This window comes from Schistocerca nitens, chromosome 3 (assembly GCF_023898315.1).
Source record: "Schistocerca nitens isolate TAMUIC-IGC-003100 chromosome 3, iqSchNite1.1, whole genome shotgun sequence".
Lineage (NCBI taxonomy): Eukaryota > Metazoa > Arthropoda > Insecta > Orthoptera > Acrididae > Schistocerca > Schistocerca nitens.
Genome location: NC_064616.1, coordinates 665,207,224 through 665,226,864, shown reverse-complemented (window position 1 = coordinate 665,226,864; position 19,641 = coordinate 665,207,224). Strand labels below are relative to the sequence as shown.

Below are 19,641 nucleotides of genomic sequence, written 5' to 3'. Positions count from 1 at the left end.
AATACCCTCATGCACACAAACACCCGTAAGACTTTCATCCGTGCATAGAAAAGGTAAACTTTGTCAGTTTAAAGCCAAGGAAATCCATCTCACTGTGATCTGGTTGCCGATTGAATTATGTTAACAGAAATTTAAGTACATTTGAAAATCATTGACAACAGTGGTAGTTCCATGGACTGAGCAGAGTGGAGGTGGGGTGGGGGCATATGTTATTGCTCGTGCTTTAAAGTGTTAAATACTATGATGAGCAAGCATAATTCTAAAACAGATGTGCACTAACTTTCTGTGAAAAATATTGTAATAGTTTTTTAATTCATATTTTCATAATACACACCACACCACACCACACCACACCACACCACACCACACCACCTCACCTGTACTGTGCACCCATTTTTGTGTGAGGTGGTGTTGGAGAGAATCCCCCCCCCCCCTCCTCTCTCTCTCTCTCTCTCTCTCTCTCTCTCTCTCTCTCTCTCTCTCTCTCTCTCTCTCTCGCGCTCTCCCCCCCCCCCCCCCCTCTCTCTCTCGAATGAGGAATTTCACCTTAAACTGTAACACCACAAGATGATGACTGTACCACTAATATTGTATGAACAATTGTCCTCTTATTTTCCAGGAAATTCTCCAAGCTACGAAAATTTATGGAGAAATTAGAAAACTGCAATTATGCTGTTGAGCTTGGTAAACAGCTTAAATTTTCTTTGGTTGGCATTGCAGGCCAGGATATAAATGATGGAAATGCTACTCTCACACTAGGTAAGTTATGATATTGAAAGAACGAATTTTCTAAACTCTTGTATGTAAGTTTAAACGATGGATATACTGTTAGTCTCTTGTGGCACTTCTCTAGGTATCTCGTGTAATTTATATTTTATCCCTTCTTTTTTGAGATACTGAGTGAGATAATTTACAATCCCACACAGGGTTATAAGGAATGACAAATCAGAGCACCAGGGACCTACTGGTGAAGGAGGTAACAACTCTTTAGAGCTTTGAATTGTGAGTTTTTGTAATTTTTACCAACTGCACATTTCCCTTATAATCATTGTGAGCACAGATTATTACTGTTTCCTTTTCCCAAGTTGATTATAGAAGGCAGAATGGCTTAATTAAGTTTGGCCATTCTAGCACCAGTGATTGCCAACCTTGAATAGTATGTAGATCTCTGTATATTTTAATCCTTCTTTGTCAGTCCTAATTAAGACTTCACGGTTCCCCCACTCACTTCGGGCAAATTCTGGGAACAAATTCTGGGTTCGGTCCATATAAAGATCACCACCTTCTGTCCTCCCATTGGGGATGAGTACTCCCGTATCATGCTTACAGGCAGCTGCAGGTAGTGTAGGCTACGTGGGAGATGGCTCTATTGTGCACATTCTGAAAATGCGCAAGATGCTTTGCCAACTCTGCCCACATATGTTTACCTTGTGCCCTGTAGTCATGCAAGCTATGCCCTGGCTGTTCCCAGGTGGGCACATGAGGTGGTACTGTCATCACTAGTAACTATCTCAAACCTACCTCACTTCCTCCCAACTCACTGTCTCTTCCTTGTCCTCATATTCAACCTGTCACTCTCTCCACCACCTCCTTGCTCTCCTGTCTCTCTCACTGTTTGCCTGCTCCCTTCGTCATTTAAAACAGGTATTTATTAAGTTTATAGCAATTGTGCAGTTTTGTGCTTTTGTTTTTTTCATTTTGTAGCTTCATACTGACCTAATCAAGATTTTATTCCCTAGTTTATCAATTTAATAGTCATTTAAAATTCTTTGTACCTGTTGTTCACACCTTTCCAGCAGTCACTTCCCTCTTTATCATTTGACATTGCTGTCGGATTTTTCCTGTGTGCACATTTATGTAATTAATTAAATGTGTAATGATAGTTGTTTGGCTTACTAAAATTACACTCCTGGAAATGGAAAAAAGAACACATTGACACCGGTGTGTCAGACCCACCATACTTGCTCCGGACACTGCGAGAGGGCTGTACAAGTAATGATCACACGCACGGCACAGCGGACACACCAGGAACCGCGGTGTTGGCCGTCGAATGGCGCTAGCTGCGCAGCATTTGTGCACCGCCGCCGTCAGTGTCAGCCAGTTTGCCGTGGCATACGGAGCTCCATCGCAGTCTTTAACACTGGTAGCATGCCGCGACAGTGTGGACGTGAACCGTATGTGCAGTTGACGGACTTTGAGCGAGGGCGTATAGTGGGCATGCGGGAGGCCGAGTGGACGTACCGCCGAATTGCTCAACACGTGGGGCGTGAGGTCTCCACAGTACATCGATGTTGTCGCCAGTGGTCGGCGGAAGGTGCACGTGCCCGTCGACCTGGGACCGGACCGCAGCGACGCACGGATGCACGCCAAGACCGTAGGATCCTACGCAGTGCCATAGGAGACCGCACCGCCACTTCCCAGCAAATTAGGGACTCTGTTGCTCCTGGGGTATCGGCGAGGACCATTCACAACTGTCTCCATGAAGCTGGGCTACGGTCCCGCACACCGTTAGGCCGTATTCCGCTCACGCCCCAACATCGTGCAGCCCGCCTCCAGTGGTGTCGCGACAGGCGTGAATGGAGGGACGAATGGAGACGTGTCGTCTTCAGCGATGAGAGTCGCTTCTGCCTTGGTGCCAATGATGGTCGTATGCGTGTTTGGCGCCGTGCAGGTGAGCGCCACAATCAGGACTGCATACGACCGAGGCACACAGGGCCAACACCCGGCATCATGGTGTGGGGAGCGATCTCCTACACTGGCCGTACACCACTGGTGATCGTCGAGGGGACACTGAATAGTGCAAGGTACATCCAAACCGTCATCGAACCCATCGTTCTACCATTCCTAGACCGGCAAGGGAACTTGCTGTTCCAACAGGACAATGCACGTCCGCATGTATCCCGTGCCACCCAACGTGCTCTAGAAGGTGTAAGTCAACTACCCTGGCCAGCAAGGTCTCCGGATCTGTCCCCCATTGAGCATGTTTGGGACTGGATGAAGCGTCTGCACGTCCAGCACGAACGCTGGTCCAACTGAGGTGCCAGGTGGAAATGGCATGGCAAGCCGTTCCACAGGACTACATCCAGCATCTCTACGATCGTCTCCATGGGAGAATAGCAGCCTGCATTGCTGCGAAAGGTGGATATACACTGTACTAGTGCCGACATTGTGCATGCTCTGTTGCCTGTGTCTATGTGCCTGTGGTTCTGTCAGTGTGATCATGTGATGTATATGACCCCAGGAATGTGTCAATAAAGTTTCCACTTCCTAGGACAATGAATTCACGGTGTTCTTATTTCAATTTCCAGTAGTGTAGATGCCAAGTCATTTAAGCTGCAAGGTATCCTTTTGAAAAGCTACAGCTAGTAACCTGTATTCTGTAAATGTTTCAACCTTTTTTTTTTAATTTAATTAATATACTATTTTTAGAGATGCACAGCTGAGAGCATTTCAGAGGTATTCAAATCACCCTCATTTAACTTGTTTTGTTTCATATAGCTCTTATATGGCAGCTCATGAGAGCATATACGCTGTCTATATTGACCCAGCTGGCTAATACAGGAAGTCCAATAGTAGAAAAAGAAATTGTTACGTGGGTCAACAATAAACTTGCACAAGCTAGGAAGAAAAGTACACTGAAGAATTTTCAGGTAATCAGATATACGACATTGCATTGTTTCCATTAAACAGAGATGCTTGTGCACATACTTCTTTGTTATGTACTGAACTTAAGCTTTACAGACATTTGTCAATTTTTTTATGGGAACTGAGTAACTTATAGCACGCCAACTATGGAGTAACAATACGATATTTCAGTGCCTGTGTTCAGAAGTACAATGCAATGCTCCTTTGGACATGAACGAAAGTCCAAAGGAACAAGCACTGTGCCAACTACAGCCATTATGAAATACCTGAGATGTATTCACAGTTGTGAATATGGGCAACCATCAACTGTAAAATGGAATGATGGCAATGAAAATTTGTGCTGGACAGGGCCTCAAACCCTAGATTGAGCGATCACCTCACCCTCAGGCTCTGAGTATGCTTCATGCCCAGACCTAAACTTCCATGTGTCTATAACCTGCATTATTACATCCATTATGTATATTCCTGTAAAAGGGAGATATTTTAATTGAAAGTTGATTGCCTGGTGTCGGTAGATGCATGCATGAACATTGCACTGTACTTCTGGACAACACAGGCATTGCAATATCATATTTATCCACAGATTCCAGGCAAGTGATTTTCAATTAAAATGTCTACTTTGTACGGGAATATACATAATGGATTATGTAAGAGCGCAGGTCGTAGACAAGTGGTTGATGACATGTGGAAGTTTGGGTCTGGTGTGAAGCATGCTTTGATAGCTTACTGGTTAAGGTGACAGTTTGTGATAAGCAGGAAATCCGGGTTTGAGCCCCAGTCTGGCACAAATGTTCATTGCTGTCATCCATTTCACAGCTAATGGTTGTCCTTATTCTCAACTGTGAATACATTTCATATATGGAGTGACAAGTAGAATTTTATTACCAAAGTATGGATAAAACATTCAGTTATAGGTGTAACTTCACAACTTGAGATATTAAAATGGGAATAATGACACATTTTATTGATTTATAATTTCACAATTGTACAAAGAAAGCATTATGCAATCAAAAGCATTGTACACTGTGTTCAGGCTTATTGTTCTAGATTACCTTTCATCTACTGAAGGATTCTTTTGTGGTCAGTTGAAATGTGTGACACTTAACAATTACTTCTATACACTCTTGTTAGAGATCTTGGGAAATAAGCAAATCTAAAATCAGTGAAATAAGGAAAAAAAGGTGCCACAATGGCTTTACCTTTCAGACTGATCAGTAGTTGTAAGTTATAGCCATTTTTCTCACCTCTTTCAGCATAGACCTTAAAGCTTGGAGATATCATACAATTTTATTATGCAACCTTTAATGAGGTCATGCACTGCACAAGCATATTACTGCAGTTATGGCCACTTCATGTGGTGGTGGTGGTGGTGGTGGTGGTGGTGGTGGTGGTGGTGGTGTGGTGATTTATACTGTTGATAAGTGTAAATGTGCTGGCACATAAAGAGACTAAGGGAATGAGATTTACTCCAGAAGTTATAAAGATTTTGGCATACAGCCAGTAGTATTAGGAACATTATCCTAAGCAAAGCATTTTGAGTCAGGCTCCCATCATCTGGCTGTTGAAGTAAACGTGCAGTACAAAAGCAAACGTGTTCAAAGTATAAAGCAAGTAAAATTATTTGGACATGAAGTCCATGCCTTACTTACAAAGAAAAGAAGGAAAGAAAGAAAGGGCAACACTAGATTCTTTGCTTCACTTACCCATACTAGTGCCCATCCACTAAAGCGTTCCTTCTGTAAAGTGGTACACTGGGCACATCAGCTGCCTCTTTATGCACATATATTTCATAAACATGTGTATGGTTCTCACAGACAGCATTGAGCCATTACCCATCCTACAACATTCCAAAGATGTTAAAAAGGACATGGGGAGACACTATACTAATCTGTGCAAAAACATTCACATTTATTGTACTAATGCCAACCATAAAAAAGATAGTGAAAACCTTTTCTTTTTTGGCTATAGTAATTTCACTACATTTTACCTTCTGTTATGTCTTTATACTGTCACAGTAAGACATCCGAAAATAAATACTTTTCAGCTGGGGAAAAGCTTTAAGATCACACCTTTTTAGGCTTACTTTTTGCCATCTTCATAACGTAACTACTTCAGTAATAAATATTGTGTATCTACAATGTGAGATTAGTATCTCCAGTTGAAGAACAATAATTGTATAGATAGCTGATTTTATTAGTGTTGCCAAGCATATTACAAACTAATTTGGATATACACCGATCCTTGTTCGCTGGATCAAAGTTTATTGTGATATAGTAGTTTAGTCCTGAACTAAGGTCAAAATTGACTTCCAGTCAGCAAAGTGTAAACAATCGCCCTTCAGTGTTTCTGCTACTGGAATTGATGCTTTCACGTTTGATAAATGAACCTGTGATGAAACATACTGTTCTTCTACATATCTCTCTCTATACCGGTTGATCAAAAAGTCAGTATAAATTTGAAAACTTAATAAACCACGGAATAATGTAGATAGAGAGGTAAAAATTGACACACATGCTTGGAATGACATGGGGGTTTTATTAGAGGAGGGGGGGGGGGGGGGCGACCAAAGTTCACAAAATGTCCGACAGATGGCGCTGAACAGCAAAACATCAGTGACTGCGCATGACAATCGCGTATAAAAGGAGCTGTAATGAGAGAGAGAATCAGATGCGCCAGCAGTCGCAGCATGTTGACGTTACCTGAAAAGGCGCTTTTAGTGCAGCTGTGTTATCAGAATGGGGAATGTCCTAGTTCAGCATTACGATCCTATCGCCATAGGAAGGGGATTCAAATGGGTAAAGGTCCGTTGACAAATGCAGCTGTGGCGAGAATGATTTCGAAGTTCGAAGCCATGGGTTGTTTAGACGATAGGCCCCGTAGTGGCCGACCGAGCACAAGGCATAATGCTGTTGAGACAGTTCAGGAAGAAATGGAGACTGTAGCGGGTTCATCTACAGTATGCACGGGGAAGTCAGTGCTCGTGCAGTCGCACGTCGCACCGGCATTCCATACACTACTGTTTGGTTGGCACTTAGGCGTACCCTCCGATGCTATCTGAACAAAATCCATCGGCATCATGACTGTTACCTGGCGATTTAGTGAAGCAGAGGGCATTTGCAGTGTGGGTGTTTCAAAAGATGGCGGAAGATGACAATTGGTTTAGTAATGTGTTGTGGACCGACGAAGCTCATTTCGCGCTCAGAGGGTCTGTCAATGCCCACAACTGCAGAATTTGCACTACCGAAAATCCTAGAACTGTCATGGAAACTCCATTGCACGACGAGAAAGTCACGGTATGGGTTGGATTTACCACATCTACCATTATCGGGCCTTTTTTTCTTCGAGGAAATGTGTGATTCTGGTGTTGTACCGGTAACTGCTACCGTGACGGGGGAGAGGTACGCCGATATGTTACAGAATCGCATCATCCCCAGCCTGGCTGATAAACATCTGCTGGAACGTACAATGTTTATGCAGGATGGCGCTCCACCCCATATTGCTAGATGTGTGAAAGATCTCTTGCGTGCGTCGTTTGGTGGTGATCGTGTGCTCAGCTGCCACTTTTGTCATGCTTGGCCTCCCAGGTCTCCAGACCTCAGTCATTGCGATTATTGGCTTTGGGGTTGCCTGAAGTCGCAAATGTATCGTGATTGACAGACATCTCTAGGGATGCTGAAAGACAACATCCAACGCCAATGCCTCACCATAACTCCGGACATGCTTTACAGTGCTGTTCACAACATTATTTCTCGACTAGAGCTATTGTTGAGGAATGATGGTAGACATATTGAGCATTTCCTGGAAAGAACATCATCTTTGCTTTGTCTTACTTTGTTATGCTAATTGCTATTCTGATCAGATGAAGTGCCATCTGTTCACACATAAGAACTTCTGTATTTTTTTTTTTTGGTTCTAATAAAACCCCATGTCATTCCACATGTGTGTCAATTTGTACCTCTCTATCTACATTATTCCGTGATTTATTCAGTTTTCAAATATATACTGACTTTTTGATCACCTGGTATATACATGCTCCACAAGTGAGCATATGGTGCATAGTGGAGGGTACCTTTTACGACTACTGGCCACTCTCTTCCCTGTACCACTCGCAAACAGAACGAGGGAAAATGAATGTCTGTCTTCATATGAACACTACCGTATTTACTCGAATCTAAGCCGCACCTGAAAAATGAGACTCTAAATGAAGGAAAAAAAAAATTTTCACGAATCTAAGCCACACCTGAAATTTGAGACTCGAAATTCAAGGGGGGAGAGAAGTTTTAGGCCGCACCTCTAAATCGAAACAAAGTTGGTCCATTGTAATACGAGACACAATTTAGGTCGAATGAATGATGATACAGCTACAGTTGTTTGGTTCGAGTCATAAGCTTAGCGGTTACGCTTTACTAGGTAGCCATTGCAATGCATCAGACGCTCCATCTGTATTTATACGAGTATCCTTCCTTTTTCACGTGCTTCGTCTGGTTTTAATCGATTGCTTATTTTTCTTTGATCTGATGCGTGCCGTTCTCTTTGTTATAAGTGTTTACGTCACTCAAAGCTGAAAATGCATTGTTTGCTGCATTCTGATAATGAGTATTTACGACCTGTCACTGCTCAAGAGACTGCTATTTGCTGTTACTTACACTGCTGCTTTCTTTGAGAATGATCAACAAGAACCAAATAATAGACTGCGTATGATAGATGATGTTCTGAACGACAGTTTAGCGGAAATTTTTCTCCATTTGAAAATCTTTGCAGATGCCCCTTAGTACATTACATTCTGCACAGAAATTAGTCATTTTAGATTTAAAAATCTAGTCAATTGCCGTGCTTCATTTCTGACTGTATCACTGTTAGGCATAAGAATAATACGAATATAAATATGACATGATACAGGGTGTTTCAAAAATGACCGGTATATTTGAAACGGCAATAAAAACTAAACGAGCAGCGATAGAAGTACACCGTTTGTTGCAATATGCTTGGGACAACAGTACATTTTCAGGCGGACAAACTTTCGAAATTACAGTAGTTAAAATTTTCAACAACAGATGGCGCTGCAAGTGATGTGAAAGATATAGAAGACAACACAGTCTGTGGGTGCGCCATTCTGTACGTCGTCTTTCTGCTGTAAGCGTGTGCTGTTCACAACATGCAAGTGTGCTGTAGACAACATGGTTTATTCCTTAGAACAGAGGATTATTCTGGTGTTGGAATTCCACCGCCTAGAACACAGTGTTGTTGCAACAAGACTAAGTTTTCAACGGAGGTTTAATGTAACCAAAGGACCGAAAAGCGATACAATAAAGGATCTGTTTGAAAAATTTCAACGGACTGGGAACGTGACGGATGAACGTGCTGGAAAGGTAGGGCGACCGCATACGGCAACCACAGAGGGCAACGCGCAGCTAATGCAGCAGGTGATCCAACAGCGGCCTCGGGTTTCCGTTCGCCGTGTTGCAGCTGTGGTCCAAATGACGCCAACGTCCACGTATCGTCTCATGCGCCAGAGTTTACACCTCTATCCATACAAAATTCAAACGCGGCAACCCCTCAGCGCCGCTACCATTGCTGCACGAGAGACATTCGCTAACGATATAGTGCACAGGATTGATGACGGCGATATGCATGTGGGCAGCATTTGGTTTTACTGACGAAGCTTATTTTTACCTGGACGGCTTCGTCAATAAACAGAACTGGCGCATATGGGGAACCGAAAAGCCCCATGTTGCAGTCCCATCGTCCCTGCATCCTCAAAAAGTACTAGTCTGGGCCACCATTTCTTCCAAAGGAATCATTGGCCCATTTTTCAGATCCGAAACGATTACTGTATCATGCTATCTGGACATTCTTCGTGAATTTGTGGCGGTACAAACTGCCTTAGACGACACTGCGAACACCTCGTGGTTTATGCAAAATGGTGCCCGGCCACATCGCACGGCCGAAGTCTTTAATTTCCTGAATGAATATTTCAATGATCGTGTGATTGCTTTGGGCTATCCGAAACATACAGGAGGCGGCGTGGATTGGCCTCCCTATTCGCCAGACATGAACCCCTGTGACTTCTTTCTGTGGGGACACTTGAAAGACCAGGTGTACCGCCAGAATCCAGAAACCAGAAACAATTGAACAGCTGAAGCAGTACATCTCATCTGCATGTGAAGCCATTCCGCCAGACACGTTGTCAAAGGTTTCGGGTAATTTCATTCAGAGACTACGCCATATGATTGCTACGCATGGTGGATATGTGGAAAATATCGTACTATAGAGTTTCCCAGACCGCAGCGCCATCTGTTGTTGACAGTTGTAACTACTGTAATTTCGAAAGTTTGTCTGCCTGAAAATGTACTGTAGTCCCAAGCATATTGCAACAAACGGTGTATTTCTATCGCTGCTTGTTTATTTTTTGTTACCGTTTTCATATATACCGGTAATTTTTGAAACACCCTGTATGTATATTCTTCCGCGTTTGCTGTTGTCTCACTCTAGTTTCATAGTTTATTAGGCAGACAGGATTTAAATGAGATAGAAGCAAACACGAAAGAATATGTGGCAAAATGTTTATATTTGTATTATTCTTATGGTAAAGAGAATACTTCATGTGATTCACAATTCATAAAAGTTCCTATTAGCAACCATCTCTTCTCACAGGTTGGAAAAAATTCAGAATGTAGAGTTGGCCATATTGACAAACATCCCAAACAGTCTTGCAAGTCGGATTTTCATAGTACATTGAAATGCTGCTACATTTGAAGATGAACAATACAGAATTTGTATTTACTTCGTTGGATAATGTATGAAAATGCAGTGGTCTAAACTCGTGGCGGAGAAAAAAAGCTCGTCTTCCACCTCTCTCTCTCTCTCTCTCTCTCTCTCTCTCTCTCTCTCTCTCTCTCTCTCTCTCTCTTTTTACTGACACAGAGGTTTTGGCGCCAGTATTTATCTTTGTGCCTGCAAAGCATGCCTGCATAGTGCTACATATATTCGACGGCAGAAGTTAGTTGTGGCGGCACCAACCAACATTTTTCAGAACTTCCGCTTACTCTGCACTCGATTCTAAGCCGCAGACAGTTTTTTGGATTACAAAAACCGGAAAAAAAGTGCGGCTTAGATTCGAGTAAACACAGTAATTTCTGTTAGCTTGTTGTCAGAGTCCTTACAATAGGTGTATATTGGTGGTGGTAGAATGTTTCTGCAGTTTGTTACAAATTCTGGTTCTCTAAAAGTTTCTCAGCAGTGTTCTATAGAAAGGACATTGTCTTACCTCCAGGGATTCAAATTGGAGTTCATGGGCCATTTCTGTAATAAATGTTGATCAAATGTTCCGGGAAAAAAAACTAGCAGTATGCCTTTGATATGCTTTGATTTCTTCCTTTAATCCAACCTTGTCAAACAAGGGTTCTGTACGTACTACTCTTTATAGATCAGCTGTGCTTCCCTTGAATTTTCCCAATTAACCATAGTTGACTATTGATCACCTCTACTACTGACCATATGGGTTCATTCCATTTCATATTGCTTTGCACCTTTACTCCTATACGTTTCATTGATGTGATTGTGCCAGCCACTAATACTGTATGTATCTGAATGTTTTCTCTTACTCATCTGCATTAACTTCCACTTTCCTTCATGTAGAGCAGGGGTGTACAGACTTGATAGTACTGTGGACTGCAAGCACCTCCTGTTACTACACAAGGGCCCTAGAAAAATAAAACCAGTGGAAAAATGCTATCGTAGCACAAAAAATGCAAATATGTTCCAGCTTATTTAAAAGACAGACTGAAAACTGGGGTACCAGCTGCCACATTCTACCTCTCTCAGCTCCTGTAAAAATTATTCCAAAAATTTTGATGTGCAAACATATTTGCATGTTTTTAACATGAAACTCACCTCAGATTCCCACAAGCTCCCATTACTGTAATTCACACCCACTAATCCATCACTGTAAATTGAAACTTCCTAGCAGAATAAAACTGTGTGCCTGACCGAGACTTGAACTCGGGACCTTTGCCTTTCGCTGTGTCCTCTTTCTCTCACACTGCCATTGTGTCCTTCGCTCTTTCTATAACACAACCACTCTCCACTATCTTCCAGTATTTGTTACTTTTCTGTCTCTTTGCCACTGCTACTGTCTTCTCCCTCAGCATAAAAAAGTGAGAATATGTTCGAATGCCAAAATTTTTAAAAGTACTGAGGAAGGTAGAATGAGGCAGTCTTTTTAAACAAACATGCAAATATGTTTATTTTTTGTGTGAAGTTAATTTCGGCTATTTGCTTTGCATAGCCATTTTGCAACCCTCTGCTGGATTTTGGTCCACTGCTGGTGGTGAAAATAAAGTTAGTTTTTTTTGGTGTGGGTGTGGGGGTTCCTGAGAACTGCTCATGAACTAACGATGTCTCCATAAGTCATATCAAGCCCACTGTGGACGACATCAAATGCAAAAAGAACCAACCGATTTGCTCCATTTGTCTAAGCAGGAGGAAGTACATAATGTTCATTGCGAACCCCCCCCCCTCCCCCCCCTTGTACTGTAGAATAGTGACACTAAGACAGTCCTTCTGTTGTGTATGCAAGTCGTCCATAGTCAAAGGGCTATCCAAAACAATTGACCCTACCTTTATCAGTGACAGAACCAGGAGGTATGAGCACCAGAAAATTCCATTTTTATGTGCAGTGTTTGGAAATGCTGTCGCACGTGTACTGATAAACAATAGTTTAAAAAATAGTTTAAATCATTTGTTTCATAAACGGTACTACTGGAATATGCCATTTATTGGTTTACACAAGACCCTCCTACCACATTTTCCGGGAGGGAAAAAAAAAGGTAGTTGAAATAAAAAAAAATTAAAATTAAAGAACAAACGATGAGAGGGGGGTTGCCATCAGATCAAAGGTGGTCCACATGTGGTCTGCAGGCTGTGCTCTGAGCATTTCTGATTTAGGGCAAACTGTTATTCATAACAACAAAATGCAAATTCAATCTAAATCATCGAGTATCCTTGTACAGTCACTTGACGACAACACTTTTCTGTACACTATAGCTTCATTAGCAAAAAGTGGCAGATTGCTGCTCATTGTATCCACCAGACCATTTATGCACATACAGAACAAAGAGCAGTGCTATTGTACTGCTGTATCTGCCCCCCCCCCCCCTCCATATTCATCTTTATGTTGTGAGTGCTTCTTAGCGAGCATCTAGATGTATCTTGCAGATTCTCTCTCTCTCTCTCTCTCTCTCTCTCTCTCTCTCTCTCTCTCTCTCTCTCTCTGTTTTTTTTATTACAGAGGGTGGACGATATCCGTGCACGATATGAACATTCAATGTCCAGGGGAACGTACTTGGTTCTATTAGTTGAAGTATTCGATCCACTCGTGTATTTGAGAACATATTCCATATGCTGAGACTTTAACAGTATGTATTGAGGCACTGTTAAAATGCTTTCTGGAAAGTTAGGAATATGGAATCCTCGTGTTACTCTTCATACTTGTTTGGCAGGATGTTGTGCAAGAAAAGAACAAGCGGGAGTTTTACACGAGCAGTGCTTTTAAATGTATGCTGATTGCTGGACAGAAGCTTTTTTGTTTCAACGAAATTTATTATATTCAGACTTAGAATATGCTCAAGAATACTGAAGCAGACTGTCTTAAAGGATATTGGTCTGTAATTTTGCGAGGCCGTTCTTTTACTTTTCTTATTTACATGTGTTACCTTCACTTTTTTCCAGTGACTTGGGACTTTGTGCTGGGCATGAGAGTAACAATAACTGTGAGTTAAGTGTGGAGTCAGTGACACAGAGGACCCTCTGTAAAACCAAACTGAGATTACACCTGTACGTGATGATGTACTTGTTTTCAACTCTCAGTGGCTTCTCAATAACAGTGATGCCTGTTTCTTAGCCTCCATATATGGGAATGAATGCGACAATGAAATAATTATATGTAATCCTCATGCATGAATGATTTTTTAAATACAAAAATTTAGCCTTCTATTTTCATTTTCCTGTCTTCTATTTAGACACCAAAGTAGTCCACAAATGACTGAATACAAACAATCTACTCACGTAGTCATTTTACATAGGACCATAATTTTCTTGGATTCTTGGCAAGATCTTCCACTTCTTCGGATCTTCTCTACCTCCATTAATCCCATTAAGTAGGTGACCCATACTAGAAAGCATTATTCAAAAGGTTGTATCTGGTTTTTGTAATCTACTTCCTTTGTGGATAGATCCAATCTTCTAAGGAATTATCCAATGAATACATGGAGACTGTTTTTATCTTTAAATTGCTTGTGATGCATACTCCTTAATAGTTTATGATTGTAAATGTTTGTAGTGAATAATTTACTATCAACCATGTTATAAAATGGTAAATGGTCTTTCTCCCTATTTTGTCATTGTATGCAACATTTTGTTTATGTTGACCATCCTCTGCCAATCCCTGCTGTAAGTATCGGTCACACCTTTACGGTATACCTAAAATAACTTTGATGCCCAACAATTTCTTCTCAATGTGAATGGCATATCGTGTTGTTGTTGCTAGGTATTTCAGTCCAGTCTTGAAACTGGCTGAAATTCTGTAGGCTCTTATTGTGTACAGTAGGCAGCAGTGTGAAACCATACTAAAGTCCTTCTGATAGTATAGGACCATGGTATCAACCTGGGCACAACCTCCACTGCTGCCATCTAGATCTTATGGTCAAACAGAGTGAACAGAGTCTAATGAAGAAAGCTTTTTGTGGACTCCATGTAGACTCTAATAGAGTAGAGTTCTGTCCTTGAATATGTCATACGACATGAGCATAAAAATGGTCTGTCATTCTGAAACACATTAGTGTATGTACTATAGGTACACTAATGCAGTGAATCAGTCTGATAACCCTTCTTTGAAATGGGAATTTGCTGCACTTCTTCCAATTGCATTTGATACTTTGTTGCTCCAGTGATCTGTGAAAGCTGTGACAAACTAGTGCCAAAGGGGAGAGCAAATTATTTTGCATGATATGTTTGGAATATACAGATATCCCATCAGGCCTAGCCACCTTTCCTGTGTTGAACAATTCCAGTCAATTTTCCTTTCTGAAATTACATATCTCAATGTCTGTCTGTACTGGGATTTTTGTGACTATTGCGAAGAGAAACCGTAATATGATCTGATGTTGTGAAACTACTTTGGAATACCAATTTCAGTATTTCGGTCTTCAGTTTTGGTAACCGTATGATAACTTTCAACCTTAGGACTTCAGGTGAGATCAAAAAAATCTTAGAATTTTTCATCAGATTGGTTGGCAAAACTTTGCTTTACGACACATTAAACACTTCTTGCATTGATCTCCTCCAGTTTATTTTTCTTTTGTTCAGCTTTCATTTATTTATAAAGTTTAAACTCTGTTTAAATACATTATAAATCTCTTGGCTTTTGTAGCAACATTCTAACAAGACTATTGAACTGCAGCAGGTCTTCCCCATCTCACATAACCTTACACAGTACATAAACAAGTCTAAAGAATATTGTACAATATTCTTGAATTTATGCATTGTTACTCCACATTTTCATTCTTGAAGATGAATGTTCGATTTTCTATCCTTGGGTAATTTGCAGACTGTTTCACATCACATATATGAAGAAGTAACATTTTCCATTCTTTTGTAACATTCATCTCAATATCTATAGTCGTTGGTGCTAAGATACAAATGTAATCAGTGAATTCTTGCCTCTTGTTAACTGAATCAAAAATTGCAGGTGTGACTGTAACTGGGAGATCCAAGGTATTGCCCTAAGCAGCTAATTGTGTAGCTGCTCAAGGTATATCCATGAAAAACTTACCATGGTAGATAAAGTCTAGGAAAAAATAGAATGAGATGTGTTTTTTCATTGATTGAGAAAGTAGGTGATGGGAAAAATTTGCACAATCAATGCTGCAAAATTTTAACATGGTATGTAATTTAATGAAGAATGAAGCTGATAATAGGTCAGGTTATTAAAGTGGGGAGTGTTCAGGCACAGGTTGCTGCATCGTCAGACTTGACTGTGGACGGTTTAAAACACACTGATTGGGAAAATTGATCATCACCATGCTAAATGCTGATTCTCTAGTAATAATCTGGTAAATTAAATTGATGATTGAGATAAATCTGTTGCTGAACAGAGCATTTTTCTTAAACCAAGTTGTGAATACCCAATGGTGAGATTACTGCTAATAGTTTCGAAAGGAAATACAATGCTTTATATAGCCCAATTAGTGCCAAATACTTTAGTTTATCGCCCAGTTTTCTTGAACTAAACCCCAAGTTACTTCTATGAGTAATGAAAACAATCACTTTAAAGACATCCTCAATTAATAAAGACATTTCATTCTTAGATGCTCCTTTGCATCATATGTTATTTAAATGCCATGGAATTCTTTTGGGTTAGAATGAAAGGATACTTACAAAAACAAGCTTTTGATAAAAATTATGCTCAGAGTAACAGAAAAACCAATATTGTAATCAGCAAAAATGCTGACAAGAGGAAAGTCTAACTGCTATTCTATATGACAGTAAATGACTGAAGTAGACATGTGTAGCTGTCTCTCACACAGGCAGTTCAGAACTTGTGCTAAAATCCGACAACTATGAATTATAGGTATGGTGTCTCACAGGAGGTGCTGATAATTGTTACAGTATCTGCAGTAAATCTGTAGTTGCTATGTAAAATACTGAAACACTGGGGTTACATTTTACCAGATGTGTTTGTTGTTCAAAGTTGGTAAAAAGCATGCAGTGGGAAAAGATTTGTATTTCCATAATTCAATACATGAAGACAGGTAACAATTCTTAATTTTTTGGATTGTTGTTTTACCTGCAAGTTGTCTGAATTGGACTGACTGTGCTTTGTTTTGATTTTGTGCAGTGTAGCATCTGTAGTGGCATCAAATGTGTTGAGTGAAGAATAGTCAGATAAAATTTAATTTCAGAAATAAAAAACAGTTGGAATGTGACATCGTAGTATTGTACACGTTTGTTATATTTCGAAGGTTTTTACAGGGTCATGAAATGATACAATTTTTTAGCGTAGTATAATGTCTTGACACACAAAATTATACATTTGATTTAGAGAAGGTAGTAGTGTCAGCCCTTGGAGATATCATCTAATTGGAAACGCATTATGTCAAAAAAAAAAAAGTGAAATTGTGAGTGGATTTGTTGCCATCTATGTCTTAATTTTTAACGACAAAAGTGTGACAGATAGCAGACTTAGAGTGCAGTATGTTATCAAATGGTCAATATGAAATAAAAGTAACTTATTTCAGTAATAAAATAAATTTAACTGTATGTAATGGCATAATCATTGTTGGCACAATGTTCAAAATCACTTTTCTTTGTACTTCATTTCAGCAGAGGATCTTATTATTTGTTTACATTACAGGATTCATCTTTAGCAGATGCAAGAGTAGTGATTGACCTCATTGATGCAATTAAACCAGGAACTATTAACTATGACTTAGTACGAGAAGGTGGCGCAGAAGAGGTAAGAATTATCTGTTCGAGCAACTGTGAGAAAATAGGCATGCTTGTGTGAGGATACGTTATGTCATCTTACAAAATATTCTTTAATGCTGTATTACATGTATTCAGTGCTACCATTTAGATTTTTGTCTGCAGAAAACAGATTTGAGTACAGTTGTATAATGTAACAATGCATTTTTTCCCCTTTCAAGGCAAAATGTGTACATTGTTGCCAAGTTGTCACCTTGGAATTAATCTGCATTCTTTTTTCCTGCTTGTGAGCGTAGAATGATAGAGAACTCGCTGTTCTTCTATTGCTGAAACCTGGAAAATGTACATGTTGCAATTATGCATTAGGGCTTGTACTTAATTGTTTTCATGTGGACTTCTAGTATTATAATTTTACACGAATGAATAAGGCTAGTATCCAATGTAACTGTCACCTGCAAAACCTCTATTTACAAACAAACGAAAAAAGTTCTCAAGGTGTGCTGTATATTGATGGAATGAATGGTTGTTGAGGCCAAGCAATCATTAGCAAGCACTCTCTGGAGAATATTCTAAAACTCAGTTGTATGAGGCTTACTTGTGCAAGTGTGGACCTGGCTGATTGAATTGTATAGACCTGTAGTATACATATGCCACTGACCTAAAAATGGGACTCGAATTTGGGGGGTGGTTGAAATAAAGTTGGTTCTTCCTAACACGAAATACAAATTAGATAGAATGGATAAAGCTACAGCTACAGTAGTTTGGTCCAAGTTGTATGCCTAGCAGTTGAGCTTAAGCAATGTTATTTACTCTTTCAAACATTTAAAACCACATAACTTGTCTGCACAGAATTTCTAGTCATTTAAGATTCAAAAATTGATACTAGAAGTCAGATGCCGTGCTTCGTTTCTGACTGTATCACTATTCAGTTTAAGAACAATATGAATGAAAACATTACATAATACGTGTATTCCTCCACGTCGGCCGTTAGCTCACTCGAGTTTGTTAGGTGAACACGATTTAGATGAGATATCAGTGAATGTGGAAGAATAGATGGTGTAATGTTTGCGTTCATATTATTTGTGCGGTGAAGAGAGTACGTGATTCACAATTCTTTGGAACTTTGTCACTAGTTGGAAAATGTCAAAGACATGGTGTCAGCCATATTGACAGAAATTGAACCGAGAGGCTTTGCCAGTCTGCTTTTCATAGTAGGTTTTTAGTGAAGTCTTCAAATGTATGACGAGCAACACTTGTGAAATTAAGAGCAAAAATATAAAACAAAATTTTATTAGATTTATAATGCAAACTTTACAAAATATTTCAAATATCAATTAGATAATTCTGAATCACTATCACTCGGTTCGTTCTTGCTCAGTTCTTCATACAGATCATCCTCTTCCATTCCATCTAATGCATTAGATATCATACAGTTGTTAAATGCCTGTTGAATAGTAGGATTTGGATGGTCTGCAAGTCTGAGTATACATGGATTCCACCTGGATTTTCTGGCTGCAGCAAGCAGCCTTGCTGCTGGTGAGTCCAATGCTGCGGACTTCGTGCCCTCCAACACCTGTGGGCCTACCTGTGTCACTGCCAACCCCCCCCCCCTCCTCCCCCGGTCTTGAAGTCTGTCTTTCAAGCCTGAGGCTTTTCAGCCACCATCGCCCATTTAAGCAAACTCCTTGCTGCCTGCCTCTGCTCATTTGGATAGACACTGCTGCTGCTGTGAGCCATCTCATCTATACTGGAACCATGGTGTGATTCTGCGTGCCCCATCTTGTGCTGCTTAGCAGTCCGTAGTCTGAATTGCAAGCTGCTGCCCACTACTGTGATCAGCATGCTTGCACGATTGCTGCCACCAACACCCATTGGCTGCACAATGCTGCAAGCTGTCATACCATCTGCACATAGCCACACCTCCTCGCAGGGAGTGTGCCACTTACATCCTGATGGTGCTGATTTCTCAGCACATCACCATGATTATTGTAGTTGCAATAAAGTTTTGTTAGACACTGACTGAGATGTCACTAAATGGGACCTGTCTACCGACTAGGCAGCGACGTCATAACTGAATGTTAGCACAGGAGGCCCGAAGTACAAACAAGCTATGCACTCATTTCATCAGATTCTGTGAGATGAAAGCCAAGAACAACTGATTCAGAACTTTGGCAACAATGTGGAGTGGACAGAACACTGTCTGTAATGAGGCTAAATGTAGTAGCACCACTTAGAGAAGTCATAAGAACATCCCGAAACTGTGAAGTTAAACACTAGAGCAGCTGAGAGGCTCAGAAAACTGGAACACATTCAGTCACCATTGTGGCGGGAGGGCATCGTGTCATTGCATGCTATAAAACCTCTGTCCCTCTCAAGCTCAATCTCAGAGTGCAGCCATTCCATCGGCATCACGGATACCAATTGAAAACAAGCTCTGTTAACTTGCAGGCTGTTTCGGTGAATTCAACAAGTGCCTACAAGCTGCTGCCAACTTGTAGCCCACTGCTACACTGA

At 40.6% G+C, this 19,641-nt stretch overlaps 1 protein-coding gene across 2 annotated transcripts in view; it reads left to right on the top strand.

Moving 5' to 3' along the window:
• The window catches only part of LOC126248625 (plastin-2), a 223,659-nt gene that overhangs the window by 183,488 nt on the left and 20,530 nt on the right, over window positions 1-19,641 (top strand). For both annotated transcript variants that reach the window (XM_049949796.1, XM_049949795.1), the window contains exons 9-11: window positions 620-759; window positions 3,499-3,650; window positions 17,057-17,158. In XM_049949796.1, the coding sequence (XP_049805753.1) occupies window positions 620-759; window positions 3,499-3,650; window positions 17,057-17,158 (394 nt within the window). The remainder of the gene's footprint in view (window positions 1-619; window positions 760-3,498; window positions 3,651-17,056; window positions 17,159-19,641) is intronic.